Here is a 16,866-nt window from a genome sequence, read left to right on the forward strand (position 1 = left end):
TCCCAGAGAAAGTAGGGCAGCTGTGTCTTGTGTCCTAGGACGTGGGCCAAGTACTCGAGGAGGGTGGGGCCACCGAGGGAACTTACCTACATGACAGTTGTACATCCAGATACGGTAGCCATCATAGCGGCTCCTGCATTTCATGATGTTGTTGGAGAAATCCGATTCTGGCACCTCATAGTTGGGGTTAATGACGACCTGTGGGGAGTGAAGTCAGAGGACGCTAAATTCCCTTGTTGGCCATCCTCTACCCCAGGGCAGGGGCTCTTACAGAACCTGGTGTACTTGGAAAAGGGAAGTTAGGCAGGCATAAGGAACAGCTAGATTGCCCAGTGGGTGCCTAGGGTTGGTGGTGTATGTCCTGACTGCATCCTTGGGGCAGAGCAGAATGGGGCAAGGCCTGGAGGAATGAGGCCTTCTGTGTCCACTCTAGTATACCACACAAACCCCTACCAAGGGCAGGTTTTCACCAGGGTCCCCCTTTCCTGGGGGCCCCAGAATGAGCTGCCGAACCTTCCCCAGAAATAGCAGGAAGAAGGCTGCTGAGACTGAATGGGGAGGACAGGGTGGTGTGGGATGTGGAGAGAGGGCTGCCAGTGCTGCTGGGGTCTTGAGGCTGACCCCAGTTGTGTGACTTTGGACATTCTTACTCTGGGTCTGGGGCTTGCTCTGTAAAATGATGGGATGTCCTAAGTGGTCTTAAAGTCTCTTCCTGCCTTACTGGCCCAGGGCCTGACTGGGACACCCCCCTTTCCTCCCACTTCACCCAGCCCTTTCTCTGCACTCTTCCACCTGAGTGGATGGAACCCAAAGCTGTAGTGAAGGATTGTCATCCTGAAAGAATTATGAGGGGCAGGAAAGTGGGGGGTAATAGGGCAGGAAGCAGGAGGCAAGGCTACAGAGCTGTTCCCGGGGTGGTGGGTGAAGGTGAGGGGATGCAAGTGAGGGCCTGTCATCCTCTCTGGGGAGCAGGTGGCTTACTAGTGAACATTCTAAGTGTGAGGTCTGACTCTTCAGCAGGTTGGATGGGTCTTTTCTAAGAGATGCTGCAGGAAAATGAGCCCATCTAAGCATGGCGCTGTGTCTTGGCCAGACAGAGACCACTTTGGAAAGCTTGTGCCTGGCCTGACCACATCTTAACCCAGACCATGTCCCATGTGGCACTGTCCATTTAGACAGAGTGTTAAATGTCCCTCTCTGGGGTGGCCTGATTTTTCTTTGATCTCTTTTCTTTCCAACAACCTAGTTGTCTCCTTAGCCGCACTCGCTCAACATGGGGAGAACAGTGTCTCATGCTGAGGCCCAGCCAACTCTCTCCCCAACCAGGCATCCCTGAAGTGAGGCTATGAAGGCAGGAGGATGCAGCCTGGGCTGGTGGTGTAGGAACAGCTTCCGCTGAAATGTGCGGTCTCCACAGCCCTGCCCCACACTCACATCCAAGGTTCCACGGCTCATGACCATATGAGGAAAGCACCTTTAGTTCCCTGTGTGTCTGGAGGGGATGAAAACAAGGCCCACCAGAAACTTATCTGCCCCTCAAGCCCTGCTCCTGAGTCTGTGTAGAAAGGCTACTTCCTCCTACCAGTGTCCTCTTCCAGTCCTAACAGCAGGCTCTGTTGTCTGTGACAGAGGCTGACTTTTGTGTCCTGTGGACCCACAGGCCAGGGCTGGAAGAGATCCACAGTTTTGTGTCTCCACCAACAGAAAGACTTGAAATTCATTAGAAGCACTGTTGTGTCTCCAAGTCCGTCTGCTTAGGGGTCATGAATACAACATAGATACTTGGCATGGCCTGTGTTTGAAGTGAAGAGTCTAACGATGTTGTTTCTTCACTGGGAGAATCAGTGGGTCAGTACACTCTGGGTGAAGGCTGGCCAGACTCATCAGAAACTTTTAAGCATTTGTTAACAGAGAATGATACACATTCATCTACTGAATGACAGCAAACTGCCAACTTGAGCCACCAAGCACTGCGTATGAGCCCATAGCCACGGAAGTCCATTTATTAAATAAAGAGTGTTCTGCTTCTAGGCTGGGCCTGCCCGAGGCTGTGGTTCTGGGCTTCACTCATGGCTAGAAAGTGCATGGCTGTCTGCTTTCCTGATGGTGCTCAGGAGCCCTCTCAAAGCACCCTGTGGTCACGTCTCTGCAGGTGTTGGCTCTTCAGGGGAGTGTCTGGTGGTAGGGACTGTGGGCTAGACCGTGGGCTGTTGGTAAGGCCCCGTTGGCAATGCTTTCAAGGCAGAATGACCCGTTTCTGGTCACCCACTTTGCCACCCAACAGGGCAAGCTGGGAAGTGTGACGGGTAGGGATTTGTAGGAACTAAGCGTCTAAAGGCAGGAATGCAGCCATGTGCCAGGAGAGACAACGGGATGCAGTGTTCCTTGTCTCCTCTGCCACATGGGCCTGGCTGCAGCATTCCACCACTGTCTGCAGGAAGTTGGAAGGCCAGAAATCCCATGTCCTCACAAAACAGTCTCCAGGCCAGGCTTCCCTAGTTTGACTTTATACCCTAAAGATTAATTTCTTTGTATGGAGACTGGCCCTTCTGCAGCTCTTTCTTATGAGGGAGGAAAATCACACGTTTGCCACTTGATACAATTGTTTTCAGCCTCAAGAGCACAGACCATGGGAGGTGAGGGCACTAGAGGAAATCAGGGTTGTAGTTCATGGGAGGGAAAAAGCTCAGGAGGAGAACAGAGATGTATGTTGTTTCAGAGTCCATAGAACCAATTCCTGGCCTGAGATCTAAATAAGCCTGCAGATTACATGTTTTGATTTGCAAGCTCCAGAGGTAAGTAACTGTATGTGATGTCTCCAGCATGTGGGTTCCATCGTGGGTTCCCAGTAGGCTCTGCATGCTCTGTATTCCTCAGGCCCATGAGTCTCAATTATATTGCTTGACAGATAATGACACCCCCTGGGTATGGCACCTTGCCTGGGCTCATATCTTGTTCCTGGGCCACCACAGGAGTCCCTTCTCAACAGCAGGGGCCTGTGTCCTGCCCACCTTACCTGGAACAGGTAATCTCCAGGGGGCACATCAGTGATGTCAATCCACTGGCAGTCGATGTCATGACGGTACACATCCCAGCAGCCCATAGTGATGCCCTGCTCGCCAAAGTTGGCACACTCGTAACTCTTCTGAATGTCTGTGGATGGGAAGAGGGGAGTATTGCCTTGCATCCATGGCCCTCTGCCTGGCCTCTTCCAGTCCTCAAGCCTCCCATCGCTCTTCCATCCCATCCACCACCTGTGGGTCTCAGCTCTTCTCATTGCAGTGGAGCCCCTCACTCCATTCCCTGTCCACAGGCCAGCCTTTTCTGCAAGCCTGGCTCAAGGTCCCCTCTGCTGTGAAGTGCTCCCTGATCAATCTGGTCTGCACTGGCAGTCCTGTGAAATCCTCAGCCTAGGGAGGGCTGTGTGTTGAACTGGGACATCACTAGTGTTCACTATGTAGGTTAATGTGGAGTCACCTCATCTTTCTCCTCTGGAGCATTGGCATCTGGACTCATGTCTGATCTGTCTCTTGGTCCCTCATAGGCTGTCTTTATACTGTAGGTGCTCAAAGCTTCTTTGCTGTGTGATTTTGTGGCTTGTCAATAGTGAGTCACTTCAATAAAGAGAAATTAAACATATTTATGGAGTAGCTGTGCATCTGGACCTCATGTGGGTAATGGGTAGAGAACAGATGTCTCTCCTTAAGGGCTCCTGGTGTATGTGAATGGCAGGTGTAGTACTGTGTGACCATAGTGCAGCGTGCTGACCTACCTGAGGTGGAAGGGGAGTATGGGGCTGGATGGGTGGAGAATCTGGGAACTTTATAGGGCTCTTGTTTGTGAACTTGGACACTAAGCCTAGTTGGGGAAAGAAACTAGGAAACCCTGTAGATAGGTCTGCGGCAGGTAGAGAGGGAGGGCCGTGTGAGTCGGGCCCCAGGTACCATACCTTACCTTGGAGCCATGTGACCCTATCAGCACCAGTCAGAACATCTCTGAAGAACAAATGCCTTTAGAACCACCTTCTGCAACTATGGAAGGCCCAAGAGTTGGCAAATAAAGACCTCTCAAGAAAAAAGGCCACATGGACAGCCAGCAGTGGCCAGGGTGACACAAAGTGGGTGTTTGGCCTGGCCTCCAGCCCAATGGACTGGACATGGCAGTGGGAGTGGTCAAAGTCCTCTGAAGCCCCAACTTTCCCCTCCAAACCTACCTCCCTCACACTCCGTGTCCTCCAAGCAGAAGCTGGCCTTGTGGCCCTCAGCCACCTTGGTGCCATTGAGGCTCAGAAGGTCATAGTAGGTGAATACTTCCATGCTATGGTAGTGCCTGCAAGCCAGAGACAGGACCCAAGGTCAATGTCTGGAACCATAAGCTGCCTGCAAATAGCTGTCTAATTGGTGATTTGCCTGTGGGAGAACCCCAAGCAGCAGAGGCCCAGGGTGTCAGAGGAGCGAGGAGGAAGGGTGTGAGTGAAAGGAAGGCCAAAGCAAAGCCAGTAACCACAGGGGCTTTTGGACCGAGGTGTCAGACAGCCTCTCACCTGCCCACACCTCAGGCCCATGGGCTAAGTGGTACTGATATGCACAATGCACAGAGCATTGTGGGTATCAGTGAGGTCAGCTGACAGCGCAGTCTCTGGCATTCAATCAGCCCAATAGAATAAGCTATTCTTTTTAATTATCAGGGGCCCTCCTAAGTGCCCAACTGACTTGTCCAGCCCTGTCCCATGGTGCCTCTCTCCAGATGTGCTATACCAAGTGTCTGACAAATGTGCATGCACAAAATGCTTCTTCCTCAGGGTGCCATTGTGAGTCTATGCAATATCTGGAGGCAGAGGCTATGGGAGGTTCTTAGGTCATTGGGAGCATGCCCTCAAAGGGGATTGTGGAACCCCTGTCTCTTCCTCCTTTTTCTGCTTTCTGGCTTCAGATGTGTTCACTCCTATCCACGTTCCCAAAAGGATGTGCTACCATCTACTGCCTTCACCAGAACTGAGCCAGTAGGGGCGCCATGGCTTGGAACCTCCAAAACTGGGGGCAAAATAAACCTTTCTAAATTTGTTGCATATGATTTTTAAAAATATTTTATTATTTTTATTTTATGTGTATGCGTATATTGCTTGCATGTAGGTAAGTGCACCTGTGTTGTGCAGTGCCCACGGAGGACAGAAGAGGCCATCAGATCCCCTGGGACTGGAGTTATGGACAGTTGTTAGCTGCCATGTGAGTGCTGGGATTCAAACCTGGGTCTTCTGCAAGAGCAGTCAGTGTTCTTAACTGCTGAGCTATCTCTCCAGCCCTGCCTCTGATACTTTTTTTTACTACGATGAAACTAATACAACATACTAATTTAAAAAAAATCATTTTGTTGTCTTTTTAAAGTAAGACTATAAAAGGGAGGAACTGAATGGAACAGGGAAAGAAGAAGGTAGTGATTACAGAGAAAGGAGAGTCACTAAGAAATAAAGCATGTGTCCAGAGTGGCTGCACGTGCCCTGGTGATGTGCATGCACTTGACTGGGCAAGGGGGCCCGCTGGAGGAGGGGAGCAGCCAGACCAAGCTCCTCCATTGAGCACATTAAACAAGGTGGGGAAGGACAAGGGCCTGAGGGCTTCTTGGAGGAAGAAGCAAGTGGTTCTCAGGGAGGGACATGGCAGCAGCTCAGGAAGGTGCATCTCAGGGGCTCCAGAAGGGATCTGGCCAAGGCAGTGCTCATACAAGCAGGCTGTGGTTCCCTTAGCTGACTGTTTATAAAGGTCCATGTCTTCACTTGGGAGAAATTGAGAACAGATGCAGTCTTGGAGGGTGACACATTTTGTTCAGAAATAACCAGGGAAGCAGGACTGCTGAGGGCAGCTGAGGGGTTTCCAGAATCTTCCATTACCCAGGCCCAGGACATAAGATGTCAGGCTGGCTTTAGCTCCATCCCAACCTGCTATGTGTATTCTGATTGACTCATCCCCACCATTACAGGGACATTTAAAAAAGGAAGACCCTCAAGGCCAAGGCACTGCAGGAAGACAAGTACTGGCTTCATTTATACTCAGTGTCCACTTTAGTAAAGTGAGAACCGAATCTTGGGATAATGAAAGGACTGAACAAGATAAATAACAGAGGTCTGGGGATGCAGTTCAGTTGGTAGAATGCTTGCCCAGCATGCAGGAAGCCTTTGGTTTGATCCCCAGAACCACATAAATTAGGCACGGTGAGGCCAGGCGTGGTGGCGCATGCCTTTAATCCCAGCACTCAGGAGGCAGAGGCAGGCGGATCTCTGTGAGTTCAAGGCCAGCCTGGTCTACATAGTGAGTTCCAGGACAGCTGGGGCTACAGGGAGACCTTGTCTCAAAAAGACCAAACAAAAGCAAATTAGGCATGGTGGTGCATACTTCTGATCCCAGGACTAGGGTGGTAAGGCAAGAAGATCAGAAGTTCAAAGTCATCTTTGGCTGCATAAGTGAGTTTGAGGTCAGTCTGGGCTACATGAGACCCTGTCTCCAATCAATCAATCAATCAATCAATCAATCAATCAATCAATCAATCAAAGGATAGAGACACAAAAGACCCAAAACAAGCTTGGTAAGTAATAAGGGAAGTGCTCAGGACCCGCCAATGGCCTATTTGTGGCTTTGTCAATCTTCAGTCACAGCTGCAGTACTTGATGCTCCCCAGGGTTCCATCACCCAGCCTGATTGTTATCTCTCATTTCTCATGCTTGGCATGGTGGCCCAGGGCCCCCTCCACTGTGTGTGGAGAGAAGAGGGCAATGGAAAGGGTTTCCAGAGAGGAAATTAGAGACTTTTCCTTCCTCCTGTGTTTGCTCACGCTATATAAATAATGTCAGAATTTGCTAGGTCGGGCTTCCCAGGTCACTCCTGTTTCTGGGTAAAATGGTGCTGGGCCAGGGCCAGTGGACAACCCTCACAAGGAACATTTTGTAGCAAATGAAGTGATGACTTTGAGGGAGTCTATTTTGGCTCCCTGCAGGGGCCAGATGAGACATGAGGTCTGACTCATGGGCTGAAAAATGTCTGCTTCTTCAGAGAGGGGCTTATGTGACTGCCGGCCGGCTGGAAAGACTGCAGAAGGGAGCATTTATGTTCCGTTGTCTAAACAGAATTCAGACAGGGCCACAGCAGGGCTGTTGTGAAGCCGCCTCCTGCAGCCAGGTCTCCTGTAGACCAGATTCCAAGTTTCAGTTTTTTCCCTGGGAACAAGTGCTGGGTGGAAGCCATGGGCTTCACGTCCCCTGGTTCTCACTGGCCTCTGTCCCGTAGTGTCTGCTTTCTTTTGGACACCCTTGAGGGCCACATGTCCCTCCCAGCTACTGGAAAGTTGAGCCAGAAGCCCTCTACCCAACATTAATGGGTGCTGGAAAGGAAGAGGGTGAATCTTGGGCACTAGAGTGACTCTCTTGTCAGCTTGGAGTCCAGCAGGAATCTGAGCCCCAGGTCAGGATCTGGAATTGTAGACTTGGGAAGACACTCCAGAATACTAAAGAAAGGGAACATGGCCTGGTGTGTGATAGAATTCTTGTATTTGGCTGGTTGGTTAGTTGATCTTTCCCCCTATAGTACTGGAAATGGTAGGTAAGTACTGCTGCCTCTTGAACTACAGCCCTAGCCCTTGCTTTCTTAAGATGGGGAAACACTGTTTAGTTTAGGTTGGCCTTGAATGATGTAGTCCAGGCTGGCTCTAAATTCATAATGCTCCTGCCTCTATCTCCTGAGTACTGAAATATAGGCATAGGCCACCATGCCCAATTTTGTAATCTGGATTAAAGGAAAGTCCTTCACTGCAGGACTCCAGCACTCTGTGTCCTGACACCTAGCATCCCTCAAGGGGTGGTGGTGTGCAGAGTGCAAACATGGATGGAAGCCATAACCAGCTCAAAGAAAACTGGTCTGTGTTTGGTTACCCTGACACTGGAGGCTGGGGCAAGGCTCCTGTCCTTACTTTAGAGACACTGGGGGTGTCTTGTTTTCCAGTCTCAGCAGGGCTATCACAAAGGCCCCAGGGGTCCTTCTGTGGGCTGTACCCTGCCACCCTCATGTATCAAGCAGGAACAAACCCCCTTGGGTGGGATGAGCGGTCTCTAATTTGTTCAAGGAGAGGCCACATCACATCTGTGTGTTCTGACTCTGTCGGGGGCTGTTAGGCACATGACAGAGGCTGGCAGCCCAGACTGTGCCAATCCTGACTTGGGGAGCCTGTGCTCGCCTCCTGCCCTTCCAGCTCTCAGCTCCTCCCTGGGGCTTCCCAGTGAGGGAGAATAGATCCCCCGGGATGCAGCAGGGCAGCTGCTCTGGACAGGTGCCCATTTTGTCTGGGTTCCATCAAAACTGTGACATGATGTGTCCTTTGAGTAAGGTACCAGCCCCCTGGAGACAATTAGTGCATTTGAGAGGACAACACTGAGTTCTGTCCAGCTGGTGAAAAACATTGAGGGCACTAATTTTTGTGTTTAAGCTTAGTACTTTCAAGGAACACAGTTCTGTTCCTCATTGTAACATCAATTTGGGAATGGCATTTTCCACCCATTCATATTAGGAGAGCCAGGGCTCTCCTACTTGACTCCACACATTGCTTTGGGGTTTGTTAACCTGCTGAGGTGGGATGTTAATTCTTCTAGAAATAAATTTCTTGAATTGAGGAAGGGCCAGCTTTCAGGAGCCTCCCCAAGGGACCCAACAAAGGTTGAAGCCAGGTCTCCCACTGGGAGAGTGCCAGGCGTAGTTTCACATGCCTGTAATTCCAGAGACTGATAGGTAGAGGCAGGAGTTCAAGGCTAGCTTTGGCTTTCATAGGGAGTTGAAGGTCAGCCTGGTCTACATGAGACTGTCTTAGAAAATGCAGCAAAACTAGTGAGCCTGGAAAAGTCACCTGGGGTTCTGGAGACTAGTGCGGGGGACTCCTGTAGCCCCCTACATGTTATGGTCATAGTTCCTCCGGACCAAACTATGCACTTGTGCCTACTCTGTCTGGCTTTCTTCAAAAACTGATGCATCAGTTAAGCAGTATGGTGTCAGTCCCTGGGGCACAAGGGACAGAAGTAAAGACTACATCAAGGTCAATGACCGAGGCACAAATCATTGAGAGAATGACCCTGAGGGCATTGCCTCTGTGCTGGATAGCTTTAGGGTCAACTTGACACACCTGGGTTGAGGGAGCCTCAATGGGGAATTGCCTCTATTGTACTGGCCTGTGGCCATGTCTGAGGGGCATCTTCTTGATGAGTGATGTGGGAGGGCCCAGCCCACTGTGGGTGGTGCCACCCCTGGGCAGGTGGGCCTGTGTTGTTTAAGAAAGCAGGCTGAGCAGGGGCCAAGGGAACAAGCCAGTAAGCAGCATTCCTCCATGGCCTGTGCTCCAGCTCCTGCCTCCAGGTTCCTGCCCTGAGTTCCTACCCTGGGCTCCCTGATGAATTATGACCTGGGAGATGTGAGCTGAATAAACCCTTTCCTCCCCAAGTTGGTAGTGGTCAGAATGTTTTGTCACAGCAATGAAGACAAAAACTAGGACAGCCTCTATGTCCAGGTGGTGAAGAAACTATGGCTTGACCTATGCTTAGTTCATGTTCTTCCCCATCCTTCTCCCCACAAACCACTGACTGGAACATCTGCAGGCAAAGGAGAAAAGTACCACAAGAAAAGTGAAGGGAGTTTGAGTACTGGGGCTCTAGATCAGAAGGACACGGCCATGATGTCACCACGTGGCCATTCTTAGATGGCTGGGAGGGTAAACATATGGCACTTGGAGACTCCTACCATGTAATCTTGGGTGGGCCTCCATATGCAGGGCTGGGATGCAATTACCCTCCACTGATAGACCCATAGGCAGTGTCAGCCCCTGCTGCCCCTGGCATTCAACCACATGGTCTCTGAGGGAAACCAGGCATTGAGACTTTACTTCCATGTGATTCTTTGGTCCTTAGGGCATTTACAATATTCAGCTAGTTTTAGTCTCAAAGGAAAATCAATACCCTAAATGGAATTAGAGTATTTCCTTTTGGAATGGGTTAGACAACTGTATCTTCAAACTGATTTAAATACGAATAGACCATAATTCCCGACATGACAAAGAGGCTAAAGATAGATAGGTATGGGGCTGGAGAGATGGCTCAGCAGTTAAGAACACTGGTTGTTCTTGCAGAAGACCCGGGTTCGAATCCCAGCACCCACATGGCAGTCCCAGGGGATCCGACAGCCTCTTCTGACCTCTGTGGGCATTGCATGACATGGGTGCACTTACCTACATGCAGGCAATATACGCATACACATTAAAATAAAAAAAGGTAGGTACATGATGAATGTTCAGCAGAACCCACATTTTGGAGCTGATGGGTCCAGCTGAGAACCCTGTGTTGTAACTTCTTGTGTTATCTTGGGCAGTTACATGGAATTTGATGTCTTGTCACTTGGGATGGAATGTGAGTGTGTCTGCCTTGTTGGTGACTGCAGCACTAGAGTTGGAGGGAAGTCTAGACAGGGCTTCCCAGGCTCTGACATGCCATCCTGTAGGGTCCTGCTGAATTTTAGACTGATTCATATGTCTGGCATTCAGCAAGCCCAGGCCCTGGCTATGATGGCAGATAACACTGGTCCAGGGACCTCACTTTAAAAGGCAGGGAGGGGGTCCAGGGCAAACATTCCCTGTCACAGATGGAATATTTGAGCCCAGAGAAGAGGAACTACTAGACATTCATAGACCTCTGGGGAGATTCCTGTGGGAGGAATGGCGGCTGCTTTTCCAACAGTGCTTGTTTCTGTCCTCTACCTGCCCAGCTTAGGACTAAGAGCAAAATGTGACCGAGCAGGCACATTTTATCTGTATTCGATTAAATGTTAAGGAGGGAGACGCAAACGGAAGGCAGGAGGGAAGGAGGTCCAGGTGGCCTCCGTAGGCCCATGAGGCCAGTTGCAGATTCTCCCTCTTGTCTTGTATCCTGGCCTAATGTTTATAGCACTTGGATCACAGCCACAGACTGACAACTGGAAGGGAGCCTAGAAGCCTTGGGCAATGTGGCCCAGCTGGCCTAATCTCGGGCCTCTGGTCAGAGGCTCAGCAGGGTTAAACCAGGTCTCATGACTCTGGGGCCCAGAAATTGTCCCTGTACCCTCTGTCTAGGAGTGCTAGAGCTATTAAGAATACTGGGTAAAGTGGGGAAGTGGGGATGACAGGGAAGATAGAAAGGGCAGTGGGGGAGGGGCATCAATAACAGCACAGTACAGTAACACATGAATTTTTTAAAGTATTATGATGAAACCCATTGCTCTGTATGCTAACTCAAACAATCAATTTAAAAATTACATACTGATATGCAAAATATATCTCTCTATGGACACAGAGATCCAGATTGCAAAGCCCTAAAGTTCCCTGCGGAGTACAGATGTGTTGTACATGCACTTGGAAACTGCCGACGGAAGGTCCCTTCGAAGGCACCCTTACTCAGAGCAGTGTATTTCCTAGGGTCAGAAGAGCTAGAGGCGAGAAACAGGGGCTGAGGAGAAGCAGCCAGTGGACTGGGAGTGGAGAGTAGCTTCCAGAAATACAGACCACTGTTCTGTCTGGGCCACGGCCTCTTGTCTCTCTGGCCACTGTGGCCATTCTAGATTCCCTGTTGGGGTCCTGCAGAATGACAGGTTGTGTGACGAAGGGGAAAGGGCTTACCTGTGGCAGTCATGCCAGATCCAGGCATGGCGGCCATTCTTGGGGCGGAAGTCAGACTGGCCATTGTTGTGGATTTGAGAGGAGAAGCGCAGAAGGCGCCGGTAGCCTCTGGTGGGGTTGGTGTGGATGGCAGAGGCTGACAGGCAGTTCTCCTCCATGGCGCACTGCAGCATGAACATGGGCCGGTCCTCCAGGTAGGCAGTCTGTTGTACAATTTCAGCATTGAGCACCAGGTCAGGTGCAGCTGGGGAAGACAGACATGGGTCACCAAGGCAGGATAACCCTCCTGAGGGCTCCACTTTGGAATCTTACCTGGGAAAAGCTCCATCTCTCTTACATCACTTCTGGAACTGGCCCCAGCCAGGGCTCTTCAGTGTTACCTTCCTGCCAATCATGACCCCAATTATATTTTCTCTTTTCTAGAAGTCTTCTGGGACTCACTCCTTCAGTTACCAGTGCAGGTGGGCAAAATGCTGACACACACAGTGGTGATAGACGCAAGAGCTCATTATATTATGCTCTCTACTTTTAAGTGGCTTCAAACTTTCCATAATAAACAAACAATAATGAAGGGAGAGAGAGAACACCACTCACCCTTGATCTGATTCTTTAGGGAATATCATTCCCAACATGTATGTAGGTTTATGATCTACTATTACCAGTCCCCTTAAGACACATCTGACTGTTGATGTGTAAACATTGCAATGTTCATTTTATGGCTCTGTAATATTCAATTCATCATCCATTTCTATCTTTTACAGATGTACCTTGACCGGAGTTTTTCAATTAAGGACAAGTCTGTGCTAAACATCACCTAGTCAACCTGTACATAACTTTTTTTCTTTAGAATATATTTCTAGCAGAGAAATTTCCAGAAGAGAGAGCTGAATGATTACTAGCAAGTTCTTCCTTTTTCCACTGTATAACTTTTCCCTAGGTTCTGAATTTTTTAAAAAAATTAATTAATGTATTTATTTTTATTTTACATGTATGAGTGTCTTGCCTGCATGTATGTAAGTGCACAACATGTGTGCATTGCTCACAGAGGCCAGAAGAGGATATCATATCCCCTGGAACTGGAGTAATGGATGGTTGTTAGCTGCCACATGGGTGCTAGGAACCAAACCCAGGTCTTTTGTAATACAGCCAGTGCTCGTAACTGCTGAGCCATCTCTCCAGCCTCCCTAGGCTCTGAATTCTGAAAAATATCTTAATTTCTTCAATCACTGCATGACACAGAGCTCATGCTGAAAGGATGCTGTCCATGTCTCAACTACTGTCCTGGGAGACCTACACTGTTTCTGCAAATGTAAACTGCACATCTGCGAATCATGAGCCTCTGGTATGCATTTCACAGAATAATTCACAACAGTGTCCTGTGCCCCATGTCTTAAAATGTGGGATGTGATTTCATCTGGGGTTGTATAAGCAAATGTAGGAATCTTGAAATTTTTGGGAACATTGAAAGGTTTCTGAATGTACAATGACCAAAAATCAAATGTGTAATGAATCTGAGGTGTTTTTGGCGGCACCTGCCCATGTCACATGGCATGATATCACTACAGCCTCTGTTGTACATGTAACATACACACTGTACATACTATCACACCATACGATGCCAGTGAAGGCGACCCAAACACCTCAGCTCAGAGTCAAGATTTTTGTGTGTTGTGAATTGCAGGCTTTTACTGTCCATACGGTTCTTTTGTCCTCACAGAACCATAACGGCTCACCTACAGAAAACAAAGACTGTTTTTTATTTTGTTCTTTTTGAGACAGGGTCTCCCTGTAGCCCCAGCTGTCCTGGAACTCACTATGTAGACCAGGCTGGCCTTGAACTCACAGAGATCGCCTGCCTCTGCCTCCTGAGCACTGGAACTAAAGGTGTGCGCCACCACACCTGGCTGAAAACAAAGACTTTTGTGTTCCTACACATAAAATGTATCAAATTAGTAGATCTCTGGGCCGTATTGGGGTAGAATGTTTGATTTAAAAAACTGGTGCTTGAATTGCTGACTAGAGTTTCATAAAATTTTTTTTTGATAAATGCATTTTGGCTTGGGATTAGGACAAAATTTCCAACAGCCCAATCTCTAAAACAGCCCTAAACATACTTCTGCTGTTGTGCTGTGTATTTATACAAAATGGTGTTGTCAGTAGTAACAATTTTAAAATCAAAATACTGATCAACTCTGGAAAATACTGAATACTCTCTACATTCTGCAGTATTAAATACACATCAAGATTTAATTCTTTAGGTAAAAAATAAAAATATTGCATGACATGGGTGCATTCACATACATGCAGGCAATACACTCACACATAAAATAAAAAATAAATAAAATTAATCTCCATCTCATTAGCATGCAATTTTTTCTTCTTTAATAAATGATAAAATTATATATATAAAAGAAATGTTTAAAAATAATTTTATCTGTGATTTATTATGTGTACCTATTTAATACCTAAATAGCTGGGGTGATGTGCAAATTTCTCAGGCATAATGGGGTTATGAGTGGAAAAAAGTTTAAGTAGCCTTGTCCTCTAGGGCTGATTTCCAACAGATCCAGCAATCTTGTTTTCTGATAATTGCATGTTATTTTATTTTTAAATCATGTGTCTCTGTGTGTGTCTACATGGAAGTATGTGCACATGGGTACAAGTGTCTGCGGAGGCCAAAAGAGGGCATCAGATCACCTGGAGCTGGAGTTACAGGTAGTTGTGAGCCTCCTGACATAGGTGCTGGGAATTGAACTCTAGTTTGCTACAAGAACGATACGGGGTTTTAACCACTGACCCACTCTCTCCAGCCCTAGTGTTTGTTAGTTTCAACGGTCAACTACACACCGTCTCTAAGAAGGGAGTCTTAATGGAGCGACTGCCTATATCAGGTTGGCTTCTCGGCATGTCTGTGGGGGACTATCTTGTTATTAATTGCCCCAGCTCACTGTGGGCAGCCACATTCCCTAGGCAGGTGGTCCTGGGCTGTATAAGAGTGGAGGGAACTGGCTGAGAGCAAGCAAGTAAGGCAGCATGGGTACATTTGCCTCTCTCCACTCTTTACTGTGAATGTGATACTTTCAATTCCCGATAATGGACTATAACCTGGAATTGTGAGCCAAATAAATCCCTTTCTCCCCTGTGTTGCTTTTGGTCATCATATTTTATCACAGCAACAGAAATGAAACTAGAGCACATGTGAATATTTCAAGGGAGGGTGGTCTGGTGCTTTCTACAAGAACACAGAGAACAATGAAAACTAACATCCCCAAACAAGTCTTTCCTGACCATGCATGTGAATATCTCAAGGGAGGGTGGGCTGTGCTCTTCTACAAGAGCACAGAGAACAATGAAAACATCCCCAAACAAGTCTTTCCAGACCATGCACATGGAAACAGCTCCAACTTAATTCTCAACTAGTCCCATATTTCTCCTGCAAGTTCTTGTTGCAAATTGTCAATATAGCTAACATCTGTTTCTTGTTAGGATATTTAGTGGTTTCATGTTCCATGCCTTGCTTAGCTCTGTCCTAAGAGCCTAGTGTAGTGTCTACAGGCAACCTGGGAGCTTTGCTGGTAACTCCTGCTCTTCTCTCTGGGTCTCAGCAAATATCAAGCTCATTGTAATCTGCTAGAGCTGGCAGCCTCTGTTGAGCAAATCCACCCACTTGAACAAGGTATGGAATGGAGGTAGCTAAGGAGGGTACCTAGGCAGGATTTGGGCAGGGAGGGGAAGTCTTCAATCAGGAGACTGTGTTAGCAAATGCTTCCCTTCAAGAGCATGTCGTCTGGCATTCTCCTTAGAATGAAGGAGGTCCAGGGCCAGTGTGGTCAGGACACTGAGGATAGGAGATGGGGGGTGGCCCAAAAAGAGGCAGGGCACCACCAGCCCTGGGTATGTCCCTTGAGTTCGAGTGCAATAGGGTCACTGGGGGAATGTGCACAGGAGAGAGTGGAAGTAGAGGCAGCATTGGCCTGGGTTTGGGGAAGGAAGCAACCAGAGGAACATTGCCACCCCATGGGAGTCTGCTTGGCACAGTATGGAAGGAAGATGGCCAAATGGACACACACAGTGACAGTGGGGTGACATGCAGTTGAGAAATGTGAAGATGGAGATGGATGGAATGTTAGTGAGAAAGAACAGCATCAAGGAAGACGTGCTTGGGTTTGATAGTCTCGGCAACTTGACATTTCGGATCACCATGAAAACAAGTCTCTGAGGGATTATCTTGATTAGGTTAATTGAGATGGGAACATACACCTTAAACATGGGCAGTACTACATTCCTGGGGTCCTCCACTGAATGAAAAGAATGGAGCTGAACACAAACATCCATCACTCTCTGCTTCCTGACTGTGGAGAGATACAATGTAACCAGCTGCCTTACATTCCTACCACCATGATTTCTCTGCCATGAGGTTCTGTACCCTAGAACTGTGAGCTAAAACAAACCCTCTCTCCTTAAGTTGCTTTTGTTAGACACTTTGTCCTAGAAGTAAGTCAAGTAATATAGGGCACAAATAACCCACTGGGTGAGAAAAGTTACAAAGTGTTTTCCTGCAGCAATCCTTTGTCTCCCTAAATACTCTAACAACAGGAGGTTAGTCAGAATAGCCTAGAGCTGTGTTCCTGGCTCCACTGGCTACTTCCCCCTTGGAGACATGCTCTGAAGAGAACCTTCAGCCTATGCTGAGGGGTGCCATATCAGCCATGAAGATGTCAAGGGAAATTTCTTAATTCCTGTCCCCAAAGAGAGAAATTCCCTTTGATCTCAGCATCCAGAAAAGTGGGCTTCTCTTGACTCAATAGTTCACTTCCATCTCATGGATACTGTAAATTATATTAATGAGCAGTTTTCTCTCTCCTTTGACTGCTAGGAAATTCACTGTGAAATTAATGACCTACCCTTAGTAAAGGTACAGAGCTCCATGTTGCACAATTAAAACAAAGTATTACATGTATTTACTTGTGTGTGCACATGTGTTAAATTTATTACATGTATTTATCTTGTATGTGCACATGTGTGGAGGTCAGGGGACAACTTGCTGGAGTTACTTATCTCCTTCTACTATCCGGATCCTGGGGACAGAACTCAGTCATCAGGCTTGCTGGCCCTACAAGTTTTTAATTAGCCTCTCCATGGCTCCATTTTGACAGCACCTACTTTTCTTTCCCTTTTTTTTTTTTTTTTTTTTTT

The 16,866-nt window shown here is 48.0% G+C and overlaps 1 protein-coding gene across 4 annotated transcripts in view; it reads right to left on the reverse strand.

The window, feature by feature from the left end:
• The window catches only part of Loxl2 (lysyl oxidase like 2), a 96,351-nt gene that overhangs the window by 2,268 nt on the left and 77,217 nt on the right, over positions 1 to 16,866 (reverse strand). For all 4 annotated transcript variants that reach the window (XM_017802675.2, XM_029554851.1, XM_029554849.1 and 1 more), the window contains exons 10-13: positions 11,671 to 11,914; positions 4,214 to 4,329; positions 3,017 to 3,153; positions 87 to 198 (exon numbers count right to left, since the gene is read on the reverse strand). In XM_017802675.2, coding sequence (XP_017658164.1) covers positions 87 to 198; positions 3,017 to 3,153; positions 4,214 to 4,329; positions 11,671 to 11,914 — 609 coding nt within the window. The remainder of the gene's footprint in view (positions 1 to 86; positions 199 to 3,016; positions 3,154 to 4,213; positions 4,330 to 11,670; positions 11,915 to 16,866) is intronic.

The sequence above is a fragment of the Nannospalax galili genome, unplaced genomic scaffold (genome assembly GCF_000622305.1).
Source record: "Nannospalax galili isolate Female #2095 unplaced genomic scaffold, S.galili_v1.0 scaffold291, whole genome shotgun sequence".
NCBI lineage: Eukaryota > Metazoa > Chordata > Mammalia > Rodentia > Spalacidae > Nannospalax > Nannospalax galili.